General features: G+C 42.9%; 1 protein-coding gene across 2 annotated transcripts in view; it reads right to left on the bottom strand.

The window, feature by feature from the left end:
- Positions 1 to 18,561, bottom strand: part of UBE2G1 (ubiquitin conjugating enzyme E2 G1) — a 126,891-nt gene that overhangs the window by 59,448 nt on the left and 48,882 nt on the right. For both annotated transcript variants that reach the window (XM_030185871.1, XM_030185870.1), the window contains exon 3: positions 18,148 to 18,245. In XM_030185871.1, the coding sequence (XP_030041731.1) occupies positions 18,148 to 18,245 (98 nt within the window). The remainder of the gene's footprint in view (positions 1 to 18,147; positions 18,246 to 18,561) is intronic.

The following is an 18,561-nucleotide window of genomic DNA, read 5'->3' as shown; positions in this document are numbered from 1 at the left end:
CTGCTGTCATGGACCAGAGGACCTGCACATAATCAAAGTCCCGTGGCTGGGAATGAAGCAGGAGCAACTGAACCCAACGCTGCAACTTCGTGAGTCAACCTTCCATCAGAAAAAGCCGAGCTTGTAGGGTAACAACCCCCCCCCCCCCCCGATATTCCAGCTGTTGTGATGAAACCAGCCTGCTCGTCTCAAAATTGATCACCCACCCCAAGGGCTGCAGAAGACGAACCACTGTTGCAGTTGCCTCCATACTATCCTGGTAGGACGACGCTCAGATCACCCAGTCATCCAAGTATGAGTGAACACGAATCTCCTGCTGCCGTAAAAAGGCTGCCACCATGACCATGATTTTGGAAAAGGTCCTCAGGCCCGTGGCCAGACCAAACAGCAGGGCCCAAAACAAAGTGGCAGCCTAGGACTGCAAAACAGAAGAATTATTGATGAGGCCCCTAGATAGGAATGTGCAGGTACGCCTCCTTGAGATGGAGAGCAGTGAGAAACTCTCCCTCCCTCTCCCTTACTGATCTCAGGGTTTGCATCTGAAAATGGGAAACCTGCAGACACTTGTTGACCCCCTTGAGATCCAGGATTGGTCTTCACGGTTCCCTTCCTTCTTGGGAACCACGAAATAGATGGAGTACTGACCTTGACCACGTTTGGGAAGGACAGGAACAATAGCCTAAAGAGGTAACAAGGAATCTACCATGACCTTGATTTGTGCGTCCAAACGGCCCCCTGACAAGGAGACTGAGAAGAGAGGAGTGACCAAGTGGGGGAACTCCAACTTGTAGCCATCACGCAAATGTCCAGCACCCACTGATCTGTGGTGATGGCGGCCCATAAGTCCAAGAACACCTGAAGACGTCCTCCAATCGGTCCAGACAGGTGGACCAGCCTGGCATCATTATGACTGTTGGGAGCCCGCAGCCGCTCTCCCCGAATGGCCTGTAGATTTTCTGTCGCCTCAAAAGAAAGCCTGGCGGGGCTGGAACTGCACATTCTGGCCAAAAGACTGATGACCAGGCCTATACTTCCTGCTTTCCTGAAACTGGGCACATGATGAGACCTACGAGCGAGCCAAGGAACAAGGCTTGTTCTCAGGAAGCCACTGCAGCTTAGCCTCATCCAGCTCCTTGACCAGGTTGCTGAGAACATCCCCAAACAAAAGCGTGTCCAGAACGGGCACCTTAACCAGAAGAGCCTTGGCTGCAGCATCCACCTCCCAAGCCCACAGCCTGAGCTGACGTCTCACAGCAACCGCTAATGACATACCCTTGCTGAAGCATGTCATACACAGTGTCGGCCAGATAGGCCAAGCTTGCCTCCAGCCTGGTGACCGCCTCGAGAGGAAGATTGCTGCCTGTGCTTGTTTGCAGTGGCACCAACAAAGATGCTGCAGATGCCTGAAGCTCCACAGCGGACACTTCAAAGGCCTGTTTCAAAGCCTGCAGATCCTTCAAATCAATGCCATCTTCAGTTGGCAAGGTAGTCTTCTTAGTGAACACTATCACCAAAAAGAGTCCACCTTAGGCAAATCATACTTCTCTCTTCAGACACCAAAGGTGAGAGATAGGCCATGGCCCTCTCGACCTTCAGGCCCGTGTCCAGCATGCTCCACTCCACGGTGATGAGATCCTATCCGGATGCAAGGGGAACACCTTAGACGAACCGTCGAGGCCCTTCATAAGGCCTGCAGACCGACACCCAACCCCCTGCTGAAGTCTTAAAGGGCTCCTCTATGGACAGCACCGCCAGCACCTCAGAAACTAGGTAGCCCAATTCCTCCCTGCGGAACAGGCGCAGTACCAGAGGGTCATCCCCCTCCTCTGGAAGGAGTTGTCCTTCCTCTAAAAGCTCTGCGAGCAAGGTTCCCTCCAAACAGACAGACGCAACCTCCGACTGCAGAGACTCCTATGACCAGGTCTTCCACGGGATCGCCCTCCAACTGTCCTACCCCTCTTGAGCACTGGAAAGGAGACCCCTGGCTCTGCCTGCAGTGGTGCAGAAGAGTCAGCCTGAGATGCAGTGCTCACCCCTTCATCAGATAGGCCTGGTAGAGCAGGAGAATAAACTCCTGAGAAAAAAAGCAGGCCCTGACCCAAGGCCCTCCTTTGAAGCCCCACCGCTGCTTCTGCTGCTTGTGCAGCAGGATTCAAAATGACTGCTGTTCCTGCCTCCAGCTGACCAAGACACAGCAAAGGAGACCCACAGCCTGAAGACTCCTGCTGCTGCGAAGAACGCCCTGCAGACGCAAGCCCCCCTCCACTTGGACCCACCGGTCTGCACATTGTGCAGCAGCCCAAGGAGGAGCACTGCTTCACACTCTCCGCGGGGGCTGTCACGCTCAACACCAGCTGCTCAAGGAAAGCTCACAGCATACCGACACAGGCCCCCAAAGAGTTCAGTCTCTTTCATTTTCTTTTCTCTCAGAGATGCCGGACAAGCGCTTTTCTTTTTTTTTCTATCAACTCGCTGACGCACAATGCCCCCAAGCTGCTCCGAGGCCCAACACTCTGGGGAAAGATTCACCACACTGGGACCACGCTGCAAGGGCCAAAACCACCCCTCTGCACACGGAGGGCAGTCCCAAACTAGCCTGACTGCTGAACAGGCTCTCAGGGAAGAAAAAAAAAAAAAAAAAAAAACGACAGGGAGAAGAATCGCAGGTAACCCCAGACAGGAGGCACGACAGGGACCCAGCACCACCAGTTATGTTAGTCCAAGTACTGACCACCACACTCTACTGGGGACCAGCTGACTGGATCAGGAGCATAGGCCTCATGACAAGAGACAGTAGTCTGTCCATCCACCTGCTGGAGATAGAAGATACTGAGGAACTGGGGTTGGTATCAGAGAGCTATATAGTGGTGCTCAGTTCTGTATTCTCTATCTGCAGCTGCTGATCGACGGACATAACGTAATGGAATAATAAATTTCCTTCTGAAGGGAAGCTTGCTCAACTTCAAGAGATGCCAGATAGTCACCCACGAGAGCCATGCATTATGCCAAGGCATAAAAATCACAAAGCATCTATCATATATAACAAGCTTACAACTGAGCCACCTAAACCTGGTCACTCCAAATCTTAATCTACCTGAAGCTGTTTTGTGCCAAAGGCAAGCTCTCGAGACACAGAAATTACAAACAGAAGCCTGTATGCCTAAGGAAGCCATGTCTAATGACACTATCACTTCCATTTATGGTCCTAGAGATCCTACAGTAATCAATGAATCCACTCTAGTGCTGCTGTAGCTTTTCCTTTTCTTCAGGGAGCAACAAATATAGCCGAGACATAGCCCTTTCAACTGAGTCCCCTGCTAAGTATCTCATTCAGTTGAAATCAAATCCTGAATAGCTGGATAAATAGGGAAGATCCTTGAGCCTGACCATGATGGAATATCCTCCAGAATCAAGGGTCTCAGAGCTGATAGGGACAAAGTGAACTTTGCTGGAAATTTTGTAATTAAAACTGACAGATCCTAAAATTCTAAGACTGTTTCACAGAAAGGATCCTTCTCTTCTAGGGGAATCTATCTTCTAGTGGGCCCCCTAGGCAGGGAGGACCTTGAGGCAAAGACACCTGCTCTAAAAAGACTGAAATATATGTACTTTGTATCCCCTGCATCCAAGTGCTCCAATTGGACCTGCTTAGGAGCCAAAGTTTCTGAAGACAGTGAGAGGCACAGAAGAGTACTGGCAGCATTAGTTACATTTCAATAAACATGTCTGGTGCATTATTAGAATGAAAACTGGAGAAAACAGAATTAATCTCAGAAAAAACAGGGACTTCTATGTGCCCCAAAGTTTGGGATTCTAGCACTGCAGAAAAAGAAGGGCTAGCCTACCACAGCTGAAATGAGTCAGAGTGGGAACACAAGATGCCTGCTGTTCACACAATTTCCATGAAGAACTGTGGGTAGCATCAGAGGGCAAAAGCATTTTGTTCTGTAGTGGACAGCTTGGCCTGGAGGTACTCGTTTGGGACTTTAAATCTAGCTGTGCTAAGGATGTCTGACAAGCAGGGCATTTCTCTGATAAGGGGTGCTAAGTCCCACAATAGGAACTAGTGCTTTAGAGGGGGCCCCACCATGAGGAGAGTGTATATGGCCGAGAAAGACCCCACTCACAAACTTCATGCCAGTGGCAATCACCAGGCCAAATGTAGCACAGGGGATTCCCAAACCCAATAGGATCATTCTTCCCCTGGTGCAAACAGTTGGAACTGACAGAGAAAACAGCCTTACCACAGCAAACGTCTGTTTTCAAAGGTCCAGCTCTCCTTGTAACAAATGCTGAAACTTCTCTATTTTATTTTTATTTATTTTTGGTGAACCTCACAGGCAGGAGGAGGGAGCGGGAACGAGTTCTGGAAATAGAGAATACAGAATTGTGATGTACTCTATTACAGCCATGTGCAGCTCCAGCAATTCAGTATTTTTCTATTTCAACCTGCTGATCAATAGATAAATTCTGGACTGGTCTGGGAGACACTAAGGACATTTAGTTTTGAACGAGGCTGCTTTATGCATTGTGTAGTGTCTCCTTCTCAATGATAAAGTCAGCTAAGTAGCTTGTTTTGATAAAATATTTAGTGCTTCATTGTTAAAGGGCAATATTCCAGCAGGTTAAAGCTAGCTGTGGTACATTCTGTACTGCCTAATGCTCAATGTTTTAACATACTCTTTTTTTTTTTTTTGGGGGGGGGGGGGGGAGAATACCCAGTCTATACAGCTACATGATTTTTGGACAATTAAGCTTTTTGAATAGTTAATAGAAATTTCATCAGGATCCTTGCACTGAAATGCTTTTGTCTCTTTGGTGGACTGCATTATAAATTGGGACAAAGCGGATGCAGAGTCAATAATCACTTGAGATATCTACTACAATTTAGACTACTACTACTATTTAACATTTCTAAAGCGCTACCAGGGTTGTGCAGCGCTGTACAATTAACAAAGAAGGCCAGTCCCTGCTCAAAGGAGCTTACAATCTAAAGGACAAAAAGTGCAGTCAATCAAGATTTCCTGGATAGAGGTACAATGGTTAGGTGCCGAAAGCGACATTGAAGAGGTGGGCTTTGAGCAAGGATTTGAAGATGGGTAGGGAGGGGGCTTGGCGTATGAGCTCAGGGAGTTTATTCCAATTTATACTATTAGACATCTTATTTTGATAAAGCAACTTTGCCGCCACAAGTACTGTTTTAAATTTCTTTAGCTGATCACATCACAATACTGTAATTGGTCAATTTTCTACATGGAAGCCTTTGCATAGCAGTATTCAAGGGTCAGTTTTAACAGCCATCTTCTCTATATCTGCAGTTTTATGTACTGTTTTGAGTACTTTAGGAGTTAATTATTGTATCTATGCAAATGTATCCCCTTTAATATTACATGGATATTAAAAATTATGAGATTTATTCATACCTGTTAATTTTCTTTCCTTAATCCTGATAGACCAGTCCAAATTGGTTGTGTCCACTAACAAGAAGACAGGAGGTAGAGAAACTGAACGCCTTCAGTGACATCGCTGGTATAGAGGTTGATGCAGTTGAATGCTTCAGTATGCCAATGCAAGTGACAAGCACACTTCAGAACCTCTCAACAACCCTTCCCAATGAAGCTATTTACTATATAAAGTTGACGGGAGAAAGTGAATGAATTCCAGGAATATCCTCCAGGGCAGGTCCTGGACTGTTTAACAGGATTCAAGAAAAATGGGACGTACAAGGTTCCCTGAATCACAGCTTTGCCAAAAGGATGCTTTGCCCTGGCCAGAACCTCAATCTTGAAATGCTTCAATATCAAGTCATCTAGTCCTTACAAATGTCCTATGCAGTTACTGCCTGGGCCTTGGCCCAGGAAGTTGCTTGTGCACATGTGGAGTGGGCTCCAACTCTCAACAGTATCAATTTTGCAAAAAGACATCCAGCAAACATCCAGCTTATGAAGCTTGCAGAATGAATCCCTTGCTATCGGCAGAATGAAATACCACCTAGTTCACATGAAACAGGAAAAACACTTTTGGTAAGAATAATGAACTGTACAGAACTTAAGTAGGGACCCCCTATATGACAAGGCCTATAACTTGGAAACTTGGCAGCCTGAACAAATGGCCACAAGACAGACAAGAGTAAGGTTCTTCAGGAAATGTGCCCAGAAGACAGACTATTAATTTTTACTCTGTCCCACATTAAACATACTTCTTGATTTCCACATTGGGAAGGATGCGATTCCTGCAGTGGTCAAGGTGGAGATGGGTATAATAACCTAGTCAGATCATGCTCCAGCAGTGTTACAATTGAGGGGAGGGAAGCAAGAACTATGATTTATTTATTTAGATTTTGCTCACACCTTTTTCAGTAGTAGCTCAAGGTGAGTTACATTCAGGTACACTGGATATTTCTCTGTCCCAGGAGGGCTCACAATCTTTAAGTTTGTACCTGAGGCAATGGAAGGTTAAGTGACTTGCCCAAGATCACAAGAACCAGTAGTGGGATTTGAACAAGCCACCTCTGGATTGCAAGACCGATGCTCTAACCACTAGGCCACTATTTTTGTAGGCTGAATGACACCCTATCACAGGATGAAGAGAAAGGACATTGAGGAACATGTTCCCATGGGCAACTCTCAGGCCATGATCTAGGAGGGGTTTACATTAGAGTGTGATTAATCATGTGGGGCTCAAAGAGAAAGAAAAAAAAATGTATGGAGGAGCTATGGGAGGGTATCAAAAGGCCTGCAACTGAAGCAAGGGGGGGGGGGGGGGGGGTGCATCCCAAAATTTACAGGTAAAAATAGATAGTATGATGAGCAAGTTAAGAGCCCAATATGAAGGCTGCTATCCACTTTAGGTATTTGGTTTTTTGCATATCTACTTTTTGATAAGGGCAACAAGGCATTTATCTTTTTCCTTGTCATCAGATGAACTCTCAAAAGCTACTTTCTTCTTTTTACATCCAACTTTAAAGTTCTTCTTTTTCACTATCACCCGATTTCTGAAGACCTGTTCTAAATTGATCTAATTTCTTTACCTCATTCATCATTTTATCAAACTCCTCTCCTAAAATCTACTTTAAGTTGTTGCTCAATGTCACTCAAGTTTTTAAAATAGCAGCTTCATTATTCATATGTTCAATAATTAGCACCATTAGTATAAAATTCCATTTAGCCACAAATGCTGAATCTTCTGAAAAAAGCATGGGTTCTTTAACACACATAAACCTCTAGGTATATATTCACTTTTACAATACTCAACAAGAGTTGTTCCATGTAATTCTGCTTTAATCAATCGCCTCTGCAACTGAGTAAACTCACTCCAAATATCAGATGAAGTTTTCATTGATTCAAATTGTTTTAATGAAGAATGTTTCAGTACATCAGAGACATCTGCAGAAAACTGAATCCTATTTGCCAAGACTGATTTGCCATTTCCTTCAAAGTTTATGTAAAGCTACACTTCAATAGTGAGAATGAGGGACAAAATATCAAAATATATAAAATACCAACCCACAAATGCACAATGAGAACTACTGAATGTGTCACAACTGTCAGGAATGGTGAGCCCTTGAACCAAAGCCAGAGCTTTGGCAGACAAATCACCTGGGCTAGCACAGGCAGGAATCAGAACAGACTCAACAAGGCAGGACAGAGGTAACTAAACACAATGGACAAAACAAGGAGTGGAGGAGTAGCCTAGTGGTTAGGGTGGTGGACTTTGGTCCTGGGGAACTAAGGAACAGAGTTCGATTCCCACTTCAGGCACAGGCAGCTCCTTGTGACTCTGGGCAAGTCACTTAACCCTCCATTGCCCCATGTAAACTGCACTGAGCCTGCCATGAGTGGGACAGCGCGGGGTACAAATGTAACAAAAAAAAAAAAAAAAGGACCGGATCCAGACGAGGCAAGGAAAGGAAGGCAAAGGGGCCAGAACTGGAACCCAGACAGGACAAGGCAAAACATGGAAGTAGACTAAAGCTGGGTCCTGAAAAGGGCAAGCCAAGGACAAGGCGACAGGACTAGACAAAGAGACAAGACAAAGCACATCTAGACGGGCAAGACAGGTCAGGAGCTAGGCAACAGAATAACAGATGCAAGACAATACACAAGGCAGGAACGGGAGTCTGAAAGGGACTTGGCTTCACTGGAACGGGAGTCTGAAAGGGACTTGGCTTGATAGAGAGCAGGGACAGAACTAGCTCAAACACACAACAGGGGCAGAACTTGGCAGAAACAGAGCTCAAGAGCCAGGAAGCAAACATAGCAGGCAGACTAAGGGAAGAAACAAAGAAGCAATGTTCTTACCAGCATCCACAGCTGGAAGGGAAAGGCCAAGCAGATTGAGAAGTAGCAGACCCAGCTGCATAGCAGTGAGGTAATTAGGGACAATGCTGGCTTCTACAGACTCTCAGAAATAAAATAGTAACATAGTAGATGACGGCAGAAAAAGACCTGCATGGTCCATCCAGTCTGCCCAAGACAAACTCGTATGTGTATACTTTACCTTGAATTGAATTTGTACCTGTCCTTTTCAGGGCACAGACCATATAAGTCTGCCCAGCAGTATTTCCCGCCTCCCAACCACCAGTCCCGCCTCCCATCACCGGCTCTGGTACAGACCGTATAAGTCTGCCCTCCCCTATCCTCGCCTCCCAACCACCACCCCCTCTTCCCCCCACCTGCTCCGCCACCCAATTTCAGCTAAGCTTCTGAGGATCCATTCCTTCTGCACAGGATTCCTCTATGCATATCCCACGCATGTTTGAACTCCGTTACCGTTTTCATCTCCACCACCTCCCGCGGGAGGGCATTCCAAGCGTTCACGACCCTCTCCGTGAAAAAATACTTCCTGACATCTTTCCTGAGTCTGCCCCCCTTCAATCTCATTTCATGTCCTCTCGTTCTACCGCCTTCCCATCTCCGGAAAAGATTCGTTTGCGGATTAATACCTTTCAAATATTTGAACGTCTGTATCATATCACCCCTGTTCCTCCTTTCCTCCAGAGTGTACATGTTCAGGTCAGCAAGCCTCTCTTCATACGTCTTGGAACGTAAATCCCATACCATCCTCGTAGCTTTTCTTTGCACCGCTTCCATTTTTTTTTAACATCCTTCGCAAGATACGGCCTCCAAAACTGAGCACAATACTCCAGGTGGGGCCTCACCAATGTCTTATACAGGGGCATTAAAACCTCCTTTCTTCTGCTGGTCACACCTCTCTCTATACAGCCTAGCAATCTTCTAGCTACGGCCAAGCAGGAACCAAGCCAAGCAGGGAAATGCTCTAAACATGTAACACAAGATTAACAGACCTCTTGCAAAGGCAATGTAGGAAAGCTTCCTGGGTCCTTATAAAGGAGTAGGCTGATGATGTCACAAGTAGGAAATGAAGCAGGGAGACCAAAGCGAGGCTTGGCTTACAGGAAGAACAGGAAATGAAGCAGAAGCAGGGAGTAACATAGTAACATAGTAGATGATGGCAGAAAAAGACCTGCACGATCCATCCAGTCTGCCCAACAAGATAAACTCATATGTGTTACTTTACCTTGATTTGTATCTGCATTTTCAGGGCACAGACTGTAGATTTCTGCCCAGCAGTAGCCCCGCCTCCTAACCACCAGCTCTGCCATCCAATCTCAGCTAAGCTTCTGAGGATCCATTCCTTCTGAACAGGATTCCTTTATGTTCATCCCACGCATGTTTGAATTCCATTACCGTTTTCATCTCCACCACCTCCCACGGGAGGGCATTCCAAGTATCCACCACTCTTTCTGTGAAACAATGCTTCCTGACATTTTTCTTCTTGAGTCTGGCCCCCCTTCAATCTCATTTCATGTCCTCTAGTTCTACTGCCTTCCCATCTCAGGAAAAGGTTCATTTGCGGATTAATACCTTCCAAATATTTGAACGTCTGTATCATATCATCCCTGTTTCTCCTTTCCTCCAGGGTATACATGTTCAGGTCCGCAAGTCTCTTCTCATACGTCTTGTAACACAAATCCCATACCATTGTCGTAGCTTTTCTTTGCACTGCTTCAATTCTTTTTACGTCCTTAGCAAAATACGATCTCCAAAACTGAACACAATACTCCAGGTGGGGCCTCACCAACAACTTATACAGGGGAATTAAAACTTCTTCTTCTGCTGGTCACACCTCTCTCTATACAGCCTAGCAACTTTCTAACTACGGCCATCGCCTTTGGGAGACCAAAGCGAGGCTTGGCTTACAGGAAGAACAACAATAGGGAAAAAGGCAGACTGGAGAAGTCACAGAGCTAGATACAGAGAAACAGTAGGTCTGAACATAAGAGCACGGCCACAACCGTGACAATGTTAATATACAAATATGGAACTCCTTTGTTTTCGAAGGTTTTTTTTTTTTTTTAAAAGACTATTTGTTCCTCTGACCAAATCTTTTGTGCAAGATTCTTCCCATATGATCAATTTACTTAATGAATAGGATTGTGAGCTTGATATTATCTTGGCTAGTCTTGTGCAGACTCCTTATATACTAATATCCCACAGATACAGGCTTTGGCAATCCTGGAAAATGTTTTAAAAGAACCACATATCTTTAGACACCCAATTACTTTATTCTTGCTTTGGCTACCAGTACACTTACTCAAAATTTTAATTTTTCATAATAATTTCTAGCAGATTAAGGCAACAGCCATGGGCCACCATGGCACTGGATGAGGCTGGAACAAAAATGTGGCTAAATACCAGGGACCCAAACTAAAAATTTAAGATGAGTTATATTTGGAAGACCATCTTTTTGGACATTTTTATCAGACAAATGCAGTATCATTTCCTCACAACCATTTACAAAAAAACCAACAGACAAGAACAATTTTCTTCACTTTACCAGTCTTTTCTTTTGAAGTCTGAAAATCAACCTGCCCTACTGCCAGTTCTTAAGACTACAAAAATTTGCTGTGAACCTCAGGATTTTCACTCAAGCACACATTATGGTTAATAGATTCAGCTAAAGAGGATATCCCCGCAAAGAGTATTCAGCGGGGTCTTCAAAAAGCTAGAATACAGTGCAGGGATACATTATTAGTTCCTAAGCAACCCAGAGCTAAACCACATACTATTTGCACTTAATATATCTCATTAGGCCAACTATATCTGGAAGAGAATTAGGAAACAGCAGCATATTTTGGAAGGGGATTTATGCTTTAGGGGTAAGAAACCAGTTCTCATTTATGTAAGCAACCAGAAATCAACACAGAAGAAACTACATGGGATACCCCTTGTGCTTCTTGTTCAGTTTGCAAACATGCTTTAACATGAATAGTTTTTACACATCCTACTATTAAAAACCAATTAAACTCAAGCACGCCACTAATTGTAATTCTACACAAGTGATATAATCATTTGTTTATGTCATTCAGTTTGATATACGTCAGTAAAACGAAGTGAATGATTAAGAACAGAATTATAGAACACAGAAATTGCATTTCCAGAAATGTGACCTCTGCTCCTTTAAAACCAATTAAATCAATCCATAGCCGAATTAAATTGTTTTTGTTATAAAAGACAATGTGGTGGCGATATTGATTTGCTGTTATTATAGGATGATCATCATTTTATTTTACCACATGGTCAATCTAGAAATGGATCTTAAGCCATTTCTTTGATTTCATTTCACTTGAACAAAACCTGTCGTCATCCCTTATTAGAAATGTAATGGTCACGCTTTCCGTGGAACATATTATAGCTAGATAGCATAATTGCAAGCTGAAAATATTGTTTTTGGAGAAATCACACATTACTATATTAGTTAGTCCTAATCATTGCTTATTGTTAAACACTAAAAATGAGGACACTAGCTCTAAGTGACTTTCACTTGATTATTCATTTGTATATGTACTCTTTCATTTATTGGTTTTCATCATGGTCATATTTATATATTTACATATTTATTCAGTCTTATTTATTGGTATGACAAGTTTCATTTTTTATATATACCTCTCTCTCTTTTTTTTTTTTTTTTTTTTTATATATAACATGACTGGAGTTTATAACATTTTTTGCAAAATTTTTACCTTCCCTTTCTTTTAATGTTCTCAGCAAACATCACAAGTGAAGCATGCTCCAATTCTGATGACATCATTAGTGTTTTCGGAACACACACACACACAAAAGTGCATTTTAGCATTTTGAGCTCTTTTTAGCATTTTTGGCCAAAATCAAGTTTTCAGGTGGGTAGATCATGCCGTGTCCGATTTTACCCTCTGTTTTTGCACTTTATTTTTTTTTTTACAAACTGTTCTGGTTTTTCCTTATGCTAATCAATGTGCCTTGTATGCAGAGACTTTTTTGGTGCCTCACACACATTTGTTGTACCAATGTTCTTTAGAATTTATATTTGAGAGTTTTGAGGTAAATTGACCTTTGACCCTTGCTGCAAGCTCATATAACCAGCAGCATTCACTGCTTGCAGATTCTTTAATCCCTGTGTGGTGGACAGGTGCTGCTATTGCAACCACTGAATGCAGTAATTGTATTTGAATTTATACCACAAGTTGGCTTTTGAACACTAAAAAGATTTCCCTTTAATTAATCTTATATATATATTTTTTTGTCTAACTATGTATAGGTTTGTTGATTTGTTTTCTACCACCGGGGGGCGGGGGGGGGGGGGGGGGGGGGGGCGGGGGGGGAGGGTGCTTCAACTTTTCAGTGCACTTTGCAAGTGTCTTTATACAATACGTTACTCTTATTTTTAATTACTTTACTTTGGCTATTGTACCACATAATTATGCATACTACTGACGTTACAACATAAAAACCTTCACAGAGCAAGGGTCCTTGAGTGCTCTTTTCTTATCTCTTTTCTTCCTTCTTGTCACCAGGGCAGGCACAACCCGGTAAGCATGGAGGGCAGGCACAACCCAGTAAGAACGGTAAGCATGGCAGGGGGGTACTGACCTCTGGAGGGCACCACAAGCCATGCTTACTGCCGCCGGCAGCTGCAGCCCTCTGCCCCCACCTGCCTGGCATCAGCTCCCCGACAGCCCCCTTTGTCCAAACCTTTTTAAAACCCAGATACGCTAACTGCTGTTACCACATCCTCTGGAAAAGAGTTCCAGAGCCTAACTATTCGTTGAGTGAAAAAATATTTCCATGTAACTTCCTCAAGTGTCCCTTAGTCTTTGAACTAACGAATGTTAAAAAAAAAAAAAAAAAAATTTGATTTACTTCTACACCACTCAGGATTTTTTTTAGACCTCTCTCGCTGTCTTTTTTCCAAGCTGAAGAGCCTTAACCTCTTTAGCCTTTCCTCATACAAGAGGAGTTCCATCCCCTACACCATTTTGGTTGCTCGTCTTTGAACCTTTTCTAATTCCGCTATATCTTTTTTTGAGATACAGCGACCAAAACTGAACACAATACTCAAGGTGTGGTCGCACCATGGAGCAATACAAAGGCATTATAGTATTTTCGGTCTTATTCACCATCCCTTTCCTAATAATTCCTAGCATACTGTTTGCTTTTTCTGGCCACCACTGCACACTGAGCAGAAGATTTCAGCGTATTATCTGAAAATCTGGATACACTACATCAACCGGCTCACCTTTATCCATGCCTTCAAAGAAATGAAGCAAATTGGTGAGGCAAGACTTCCCTCGGCTGAACCCATGCTCTGTCCCATTAAACCATGTTTGTCTATGTGTTCTGTAATTTTATTCTTTATAATAGTTTCCACTATTTTGCCTGGCATCGATGTTACATGGATGAAGAAAATAGGCAAAAGCTGGATCCACTCTATACCTCCTCCAGTCAAGTCCGCGGAGGACCCAGCTTTATTTACAGATGTAGGGCAAGAAATGGAGAAGAAAGGAGGAAAGCAAAGAAAAATGGAAGGGAAGCCCTGGAAATGGAGTTAAGAGAACAGATAGCAGCATAATCAGAGACTGGGACCAACATGATCAGAAAAACAATGTCACCAGACAACAAAGGCAGAAAAAATCATTTTCATTTTAGGGTTTGGAATATGTCCAATTTGAGAATTTACATCTGCTGTCTTATTTTGCAATGTATAGCAATGTGTTTCTTTCTGTTTTTCTGGTATTGTGCTGCATGCAGAGTCTAACTTCTTAGGATTTCAGATTAATTTTTGAAGAGGGGGCTATCTCTGTTCTGCATGTGTGACTGCAAGGCCAAGTGTCTGAATAACGATCCGTTTGTTAGGTTCTGAGATTGTGTCATTTTGGGTATACTGGAGCTGTATCAGCTTAAAGGAATGATTTATAATGGGAAAAAAGTTATTTTTCTTCTCCTATAGTGGTGTAATATTTTCAATGATGTCCGTTTATATGCACCATGGCTGGTAAAAGGGGTGTGGTTACTGAAGGGGCAGAATCATAGTGACCCTGCCCCTAAAGTTACCCATGAGTACCAGTACCTTTTTTCCTACAAAAAAAAAAAAAAGAAGCACTGGGGGCAGGTGTCCGGTAGTGAAGGAGTGTGTGTTCTCATTGAGGGGAGGGGAGAGAGAAGGTACTAAACAGGGGAAGGGAAGGGGTTGGGAGGAGACAGGAGATGCTGGATTGGTACGGGGTGCCAAGTAATAGGCTGCAGGGGGTGCCAGAAACCCTAGCACCAGCCCTGCTTGTCACTTTCATATTTGGAAACCTCTCTGTGTAATTTACATTATCACTTCACATGTTTGAAGTTTGACATCTTTCTGTGGCACTATGAGACTATATATTTTGGTTTGCTAGATGACATTTGTTTGGAGTACATTTTATTTTTCACATATTACACGCTTGTTGTTTCGTCTGATGATACTGATTGGGACTACACGCAGATTTCTTCCTTTTTTTGCACTACGTATTGCATATTCATAACATTTTTTCCCTAGATTTGCTTGGTTGTTTTTTTCATCTTTATATATTAGGTTTTATACTGCATTTTGCCATGTGTATAGCTTTTCACACCTGATATATGCACATTTGGGAATGTTCTTTTTTGCTCCAAGTTTTAAGAGCATGAGACCCTTATGATAGACTTGTTACTTTAATTTTATCCATTTTAGCTCCTTTTAAATAACTAAAAATAACCTTTAGTGTAGTCCGCCTTTTAACTTTACTTAAATGGGTTAAGTCCATTTATATATATTTACATAATTTGAATGAGATGGGAATAACTAGTGAGGTAATTAAATTTGTTGATGAAATTAACGTATTCAAAGTTGTTAAATTGCAAGAGGATTGTGAAAAACTGCAAGAGGACCTTATGAGTCTGGTCATCCAAATGGCAGATGATGTTTAATATGAGCACGTGCAAAGTGATACATGTGGGGAGGAGGAACCTGAACTATAGCTATATGATGCAAGGTTCCACGTTAGGAGTCACCAACCAGGAAAAGGATTTAGGCGTCATTGATGATACGTTGAAACCCTCTAAGTGTGTAGCGGCGGAGGAAGCAAATAAAATGCTAGGAATTATTAGGAAAGGAAAACAAAAAATGTGAATATTATAAAGCCTTTGTATTGTTCCATGGTGCGACTGCACCTTGAATACTGCCTGCAATTCTGGTCATTACATCTCAACAAAGATATAGTGGAATTAGAGAAAATATAGAGAAGGGCGCTGAAAACGATAAAGGGGCTAGAGTTCTTCAGCTTGGAGAAGAGATGGCAATCGGGAGATATGATAGAGGTCTAGAAAATACTGAGTGGAGTGGAATGAGAAGACGTGAATTGCTTGTTTACTCTTTCCAAAAATACTAGGACTAGGGAGCATGCAATGAAGCTACTAAGTAGTAAATTTTAAACAAACTGGAGAAAATATTTAAACTCTGGAATTCATTTGCCAGAGAATGTGGTAAAAGCAGTTAGCTTAGCAGAGTTTGGATAATTTCCTAAAACAAAGGCCATAAGCAATTATTAAGATCCATTGCTTATTTCTAGGATACGAAGCATAAAATCTGTTTTACTGTTCTGGGATCATGCCAGGTACTTGTGACCTGGATTGGCCACTGTTGGAAACAGGATACTGGGCTTGATGGAACTTAGTCTGTCCCCATATGCCAATGCTTATGTTCTTATGTTTTATGTTAATATATGTCTTACATTTATGTTTATTCATCTACATAACATAGTAAATGATGGCAGATAAAGACCTGAACAGTCCATCCAGTCTGCCCAAGATAAACTCATTTGTATTTGTTTAGATTTGTTTTTAGACTCCTGAAGCAGCCTGTGTCGAGTCCCCCTAGCAGTTACATGCGTTTGATTGTATTTCATAAGAGCTGTTGCCAATAAAGAACCCTTTCTTTGAAGGCATCCTTGGCGGCACTCTGCTTCGTAGTCTTTTCTACTTTTTTTTTGTTGTTGTTGTGCTTTGAGGTGTGGCGTTTCCAATATCAAACATATAAACGGCGAGTGACCGTACTTACTTGCAAATGCGCAGTAGAGACTTCCCTCTCTGCCCCGCCCCCTCGTCAATACGTGAAGACGGGGGCGGGACAGAGAGGGAAGTCTCTACTGGCATGCTGCAGATGTCGGAACCGCTCCACCCCTCCCTCGGAGTCGCCGCCACCGCCCCTCCATCTGGCCGAGCACTGTGAACTTACATCAGCACGCAGCAGCAAGCACATCAGCAAAGCTGCCGTCGGACTTCCTTCTCTGCCTTTGTCCCGCCCTCGCCGACGTTACGTCACACGAGGGCGGGACACAGGCAGAGAAGGAAGCCCGCCCTGACGGTAGCTTTGCTGATGTGCCTGCTGCTGCGTGCTGATGTAAGTTTACAGTGCTGCTCGGGCCGGGTGGAGGGGCGGTGGCGGTGACCTCGGGGGGGGGGGGGGGGGGGGGGGGGGGCTCGGAAACCCCCCCATTCCAAAAGTAGCCCGTTTTCACGGGCTCAACGGCTAGTAACCATATTATGCCCGTTTTGAGATACATTGGTTTCTAATATGCTAGACAAAAAAAAAAAAAATTTAAATGCTATCCCTGGTTTTTAAGGCAACTAGTGCAAGCACTGCTGTGCATCTGACAATGTAGTGCAAGTATATATCCTTTGCCGCTTGTGTGATCAGCAGAGGATGAATTACTGTTTGTCTGTAAGATCATTTATGAGAATCGCATGTTAGATCATATAGCAGGACCTATTATGGAATTCTTTGCTATGGGATATTCAGCTCAAAAGAAGTTATATGCCATTTAGGAAACAGCTTAAAACATATTAAAACCCATTTTCTTAGTTATTCATCAAAAATGAACCCACATCCAACATATATTTAAAATTGAATATAGACACAGCCACATAATGTATATGTTGTAGTTATACAATGCAGAGGTCTGATTGTAGTGGACTGCCAGATAAGTGGTTTCAAATAATCTTACCTGCCCAATTCAATTCCAGTTGCAAAGGAGTAAAGGGAAAGAAATTAGCTGGGGCCTGTGGCAAAGTAACATTTGTGACTAGCTTTCAACAACTATCACCTACAACTTGTCTGTTGACCTTTATTTCTATTGATTGCAGGATAGCTCTCTGCAAAGGAATGTAAAGGTGACATTTTAATTAAATTAAAATCCCACACTTGAGACTTGCTGCAGTGATTTATTTTAGATACAATTGTATGCATCTCTGAAATGCTTATATTTTTTTAATTTCCAAATTTCCATTTTTCAAGTCTACATGCATAAGCAAAGTCTGCTATACCAAGCCATTCAACAGCAATTCTATTAGCACAGAACTTACACAGTGATCTTAAAATGTCGGAAAAAGAAAAAGAGAATCTTAAATCAATGTTATACTAAATCTCAGTAATAATGAGATTTGAGGAATGTGCTTTTTATGTACAATTAGGGCTCTTAGGTAGTTGCTTTCTTTAGCCTCCTGCCACACAACACTTGAAGTATTTGATTGTAAATGATATACAACCTGTGATGCCTCATTGCTAAAACAGCTGCTACAAACCAGACTGAGCAAACCATCCATAAATAAACCCTTTTGTAGAAGCTCATGTTCATTTTAAGGTAAATCGACATACTGAAGATTTGCTTGGCATGGTGCTCGTGAAAGTCACAACAGAGGGAATTGTCAAAACTCACAGCAGCCATCAGTTATTCAAAAAGATTTATTAGTGACACCTACATTTAACCCCACACACACACTTGCAAACTACTATTCTTACCATTTGGATGCCAGATTTCTGTGATGAATTTCATCTTGGGCGGCCTGAGGGGATAGTCTTTTGGAAAAGTGAGGTGTGCTTTAAATACACCACCTTCGCTGGGGAGCAAAAAACAAGTGTTACCATTTGTATGTTACACCATAAGCTGGTATATGCAAATCAAAAGCCACTACCAACGAAACCAAATGAACCTGTAAGAGCATTTTTAAATTGCAACAGACATAGGTTCACTTATACACCTTAGATTCCTTATAAAGATCAAGTTCTACCCTAAGAGACCAAAATGTCTATGCTGAAATCCTCAACCACAGAAAACACTGATGCTGTGTTATTCACATTTGGTGCAAAATTTCTGCATGCATATCCTTTAAAATGCCAAGAGTGGTTCAGCATACTCAGTTTTGCCCTCATCTT

The sequence above is a fragment of the Microcaecilia unicolor genome, chromosome 13 (genome assembly GCF_901765095.1).
Source record: "Microcaecilia unicolor chromosome 13, aMicUni1.1, whole genome shotgun sequence".
NCBI lineage: Eukaryota > Metazoa > Chordata > Amphibia > Gymnophiona > Siphonopidae > Microcaecilia > Microcaecilia unicolor.
Note: the sequence above shows the minus strand (reverse complement) of the source record. Positions and strands in the feature narration are given on the sequence as shown.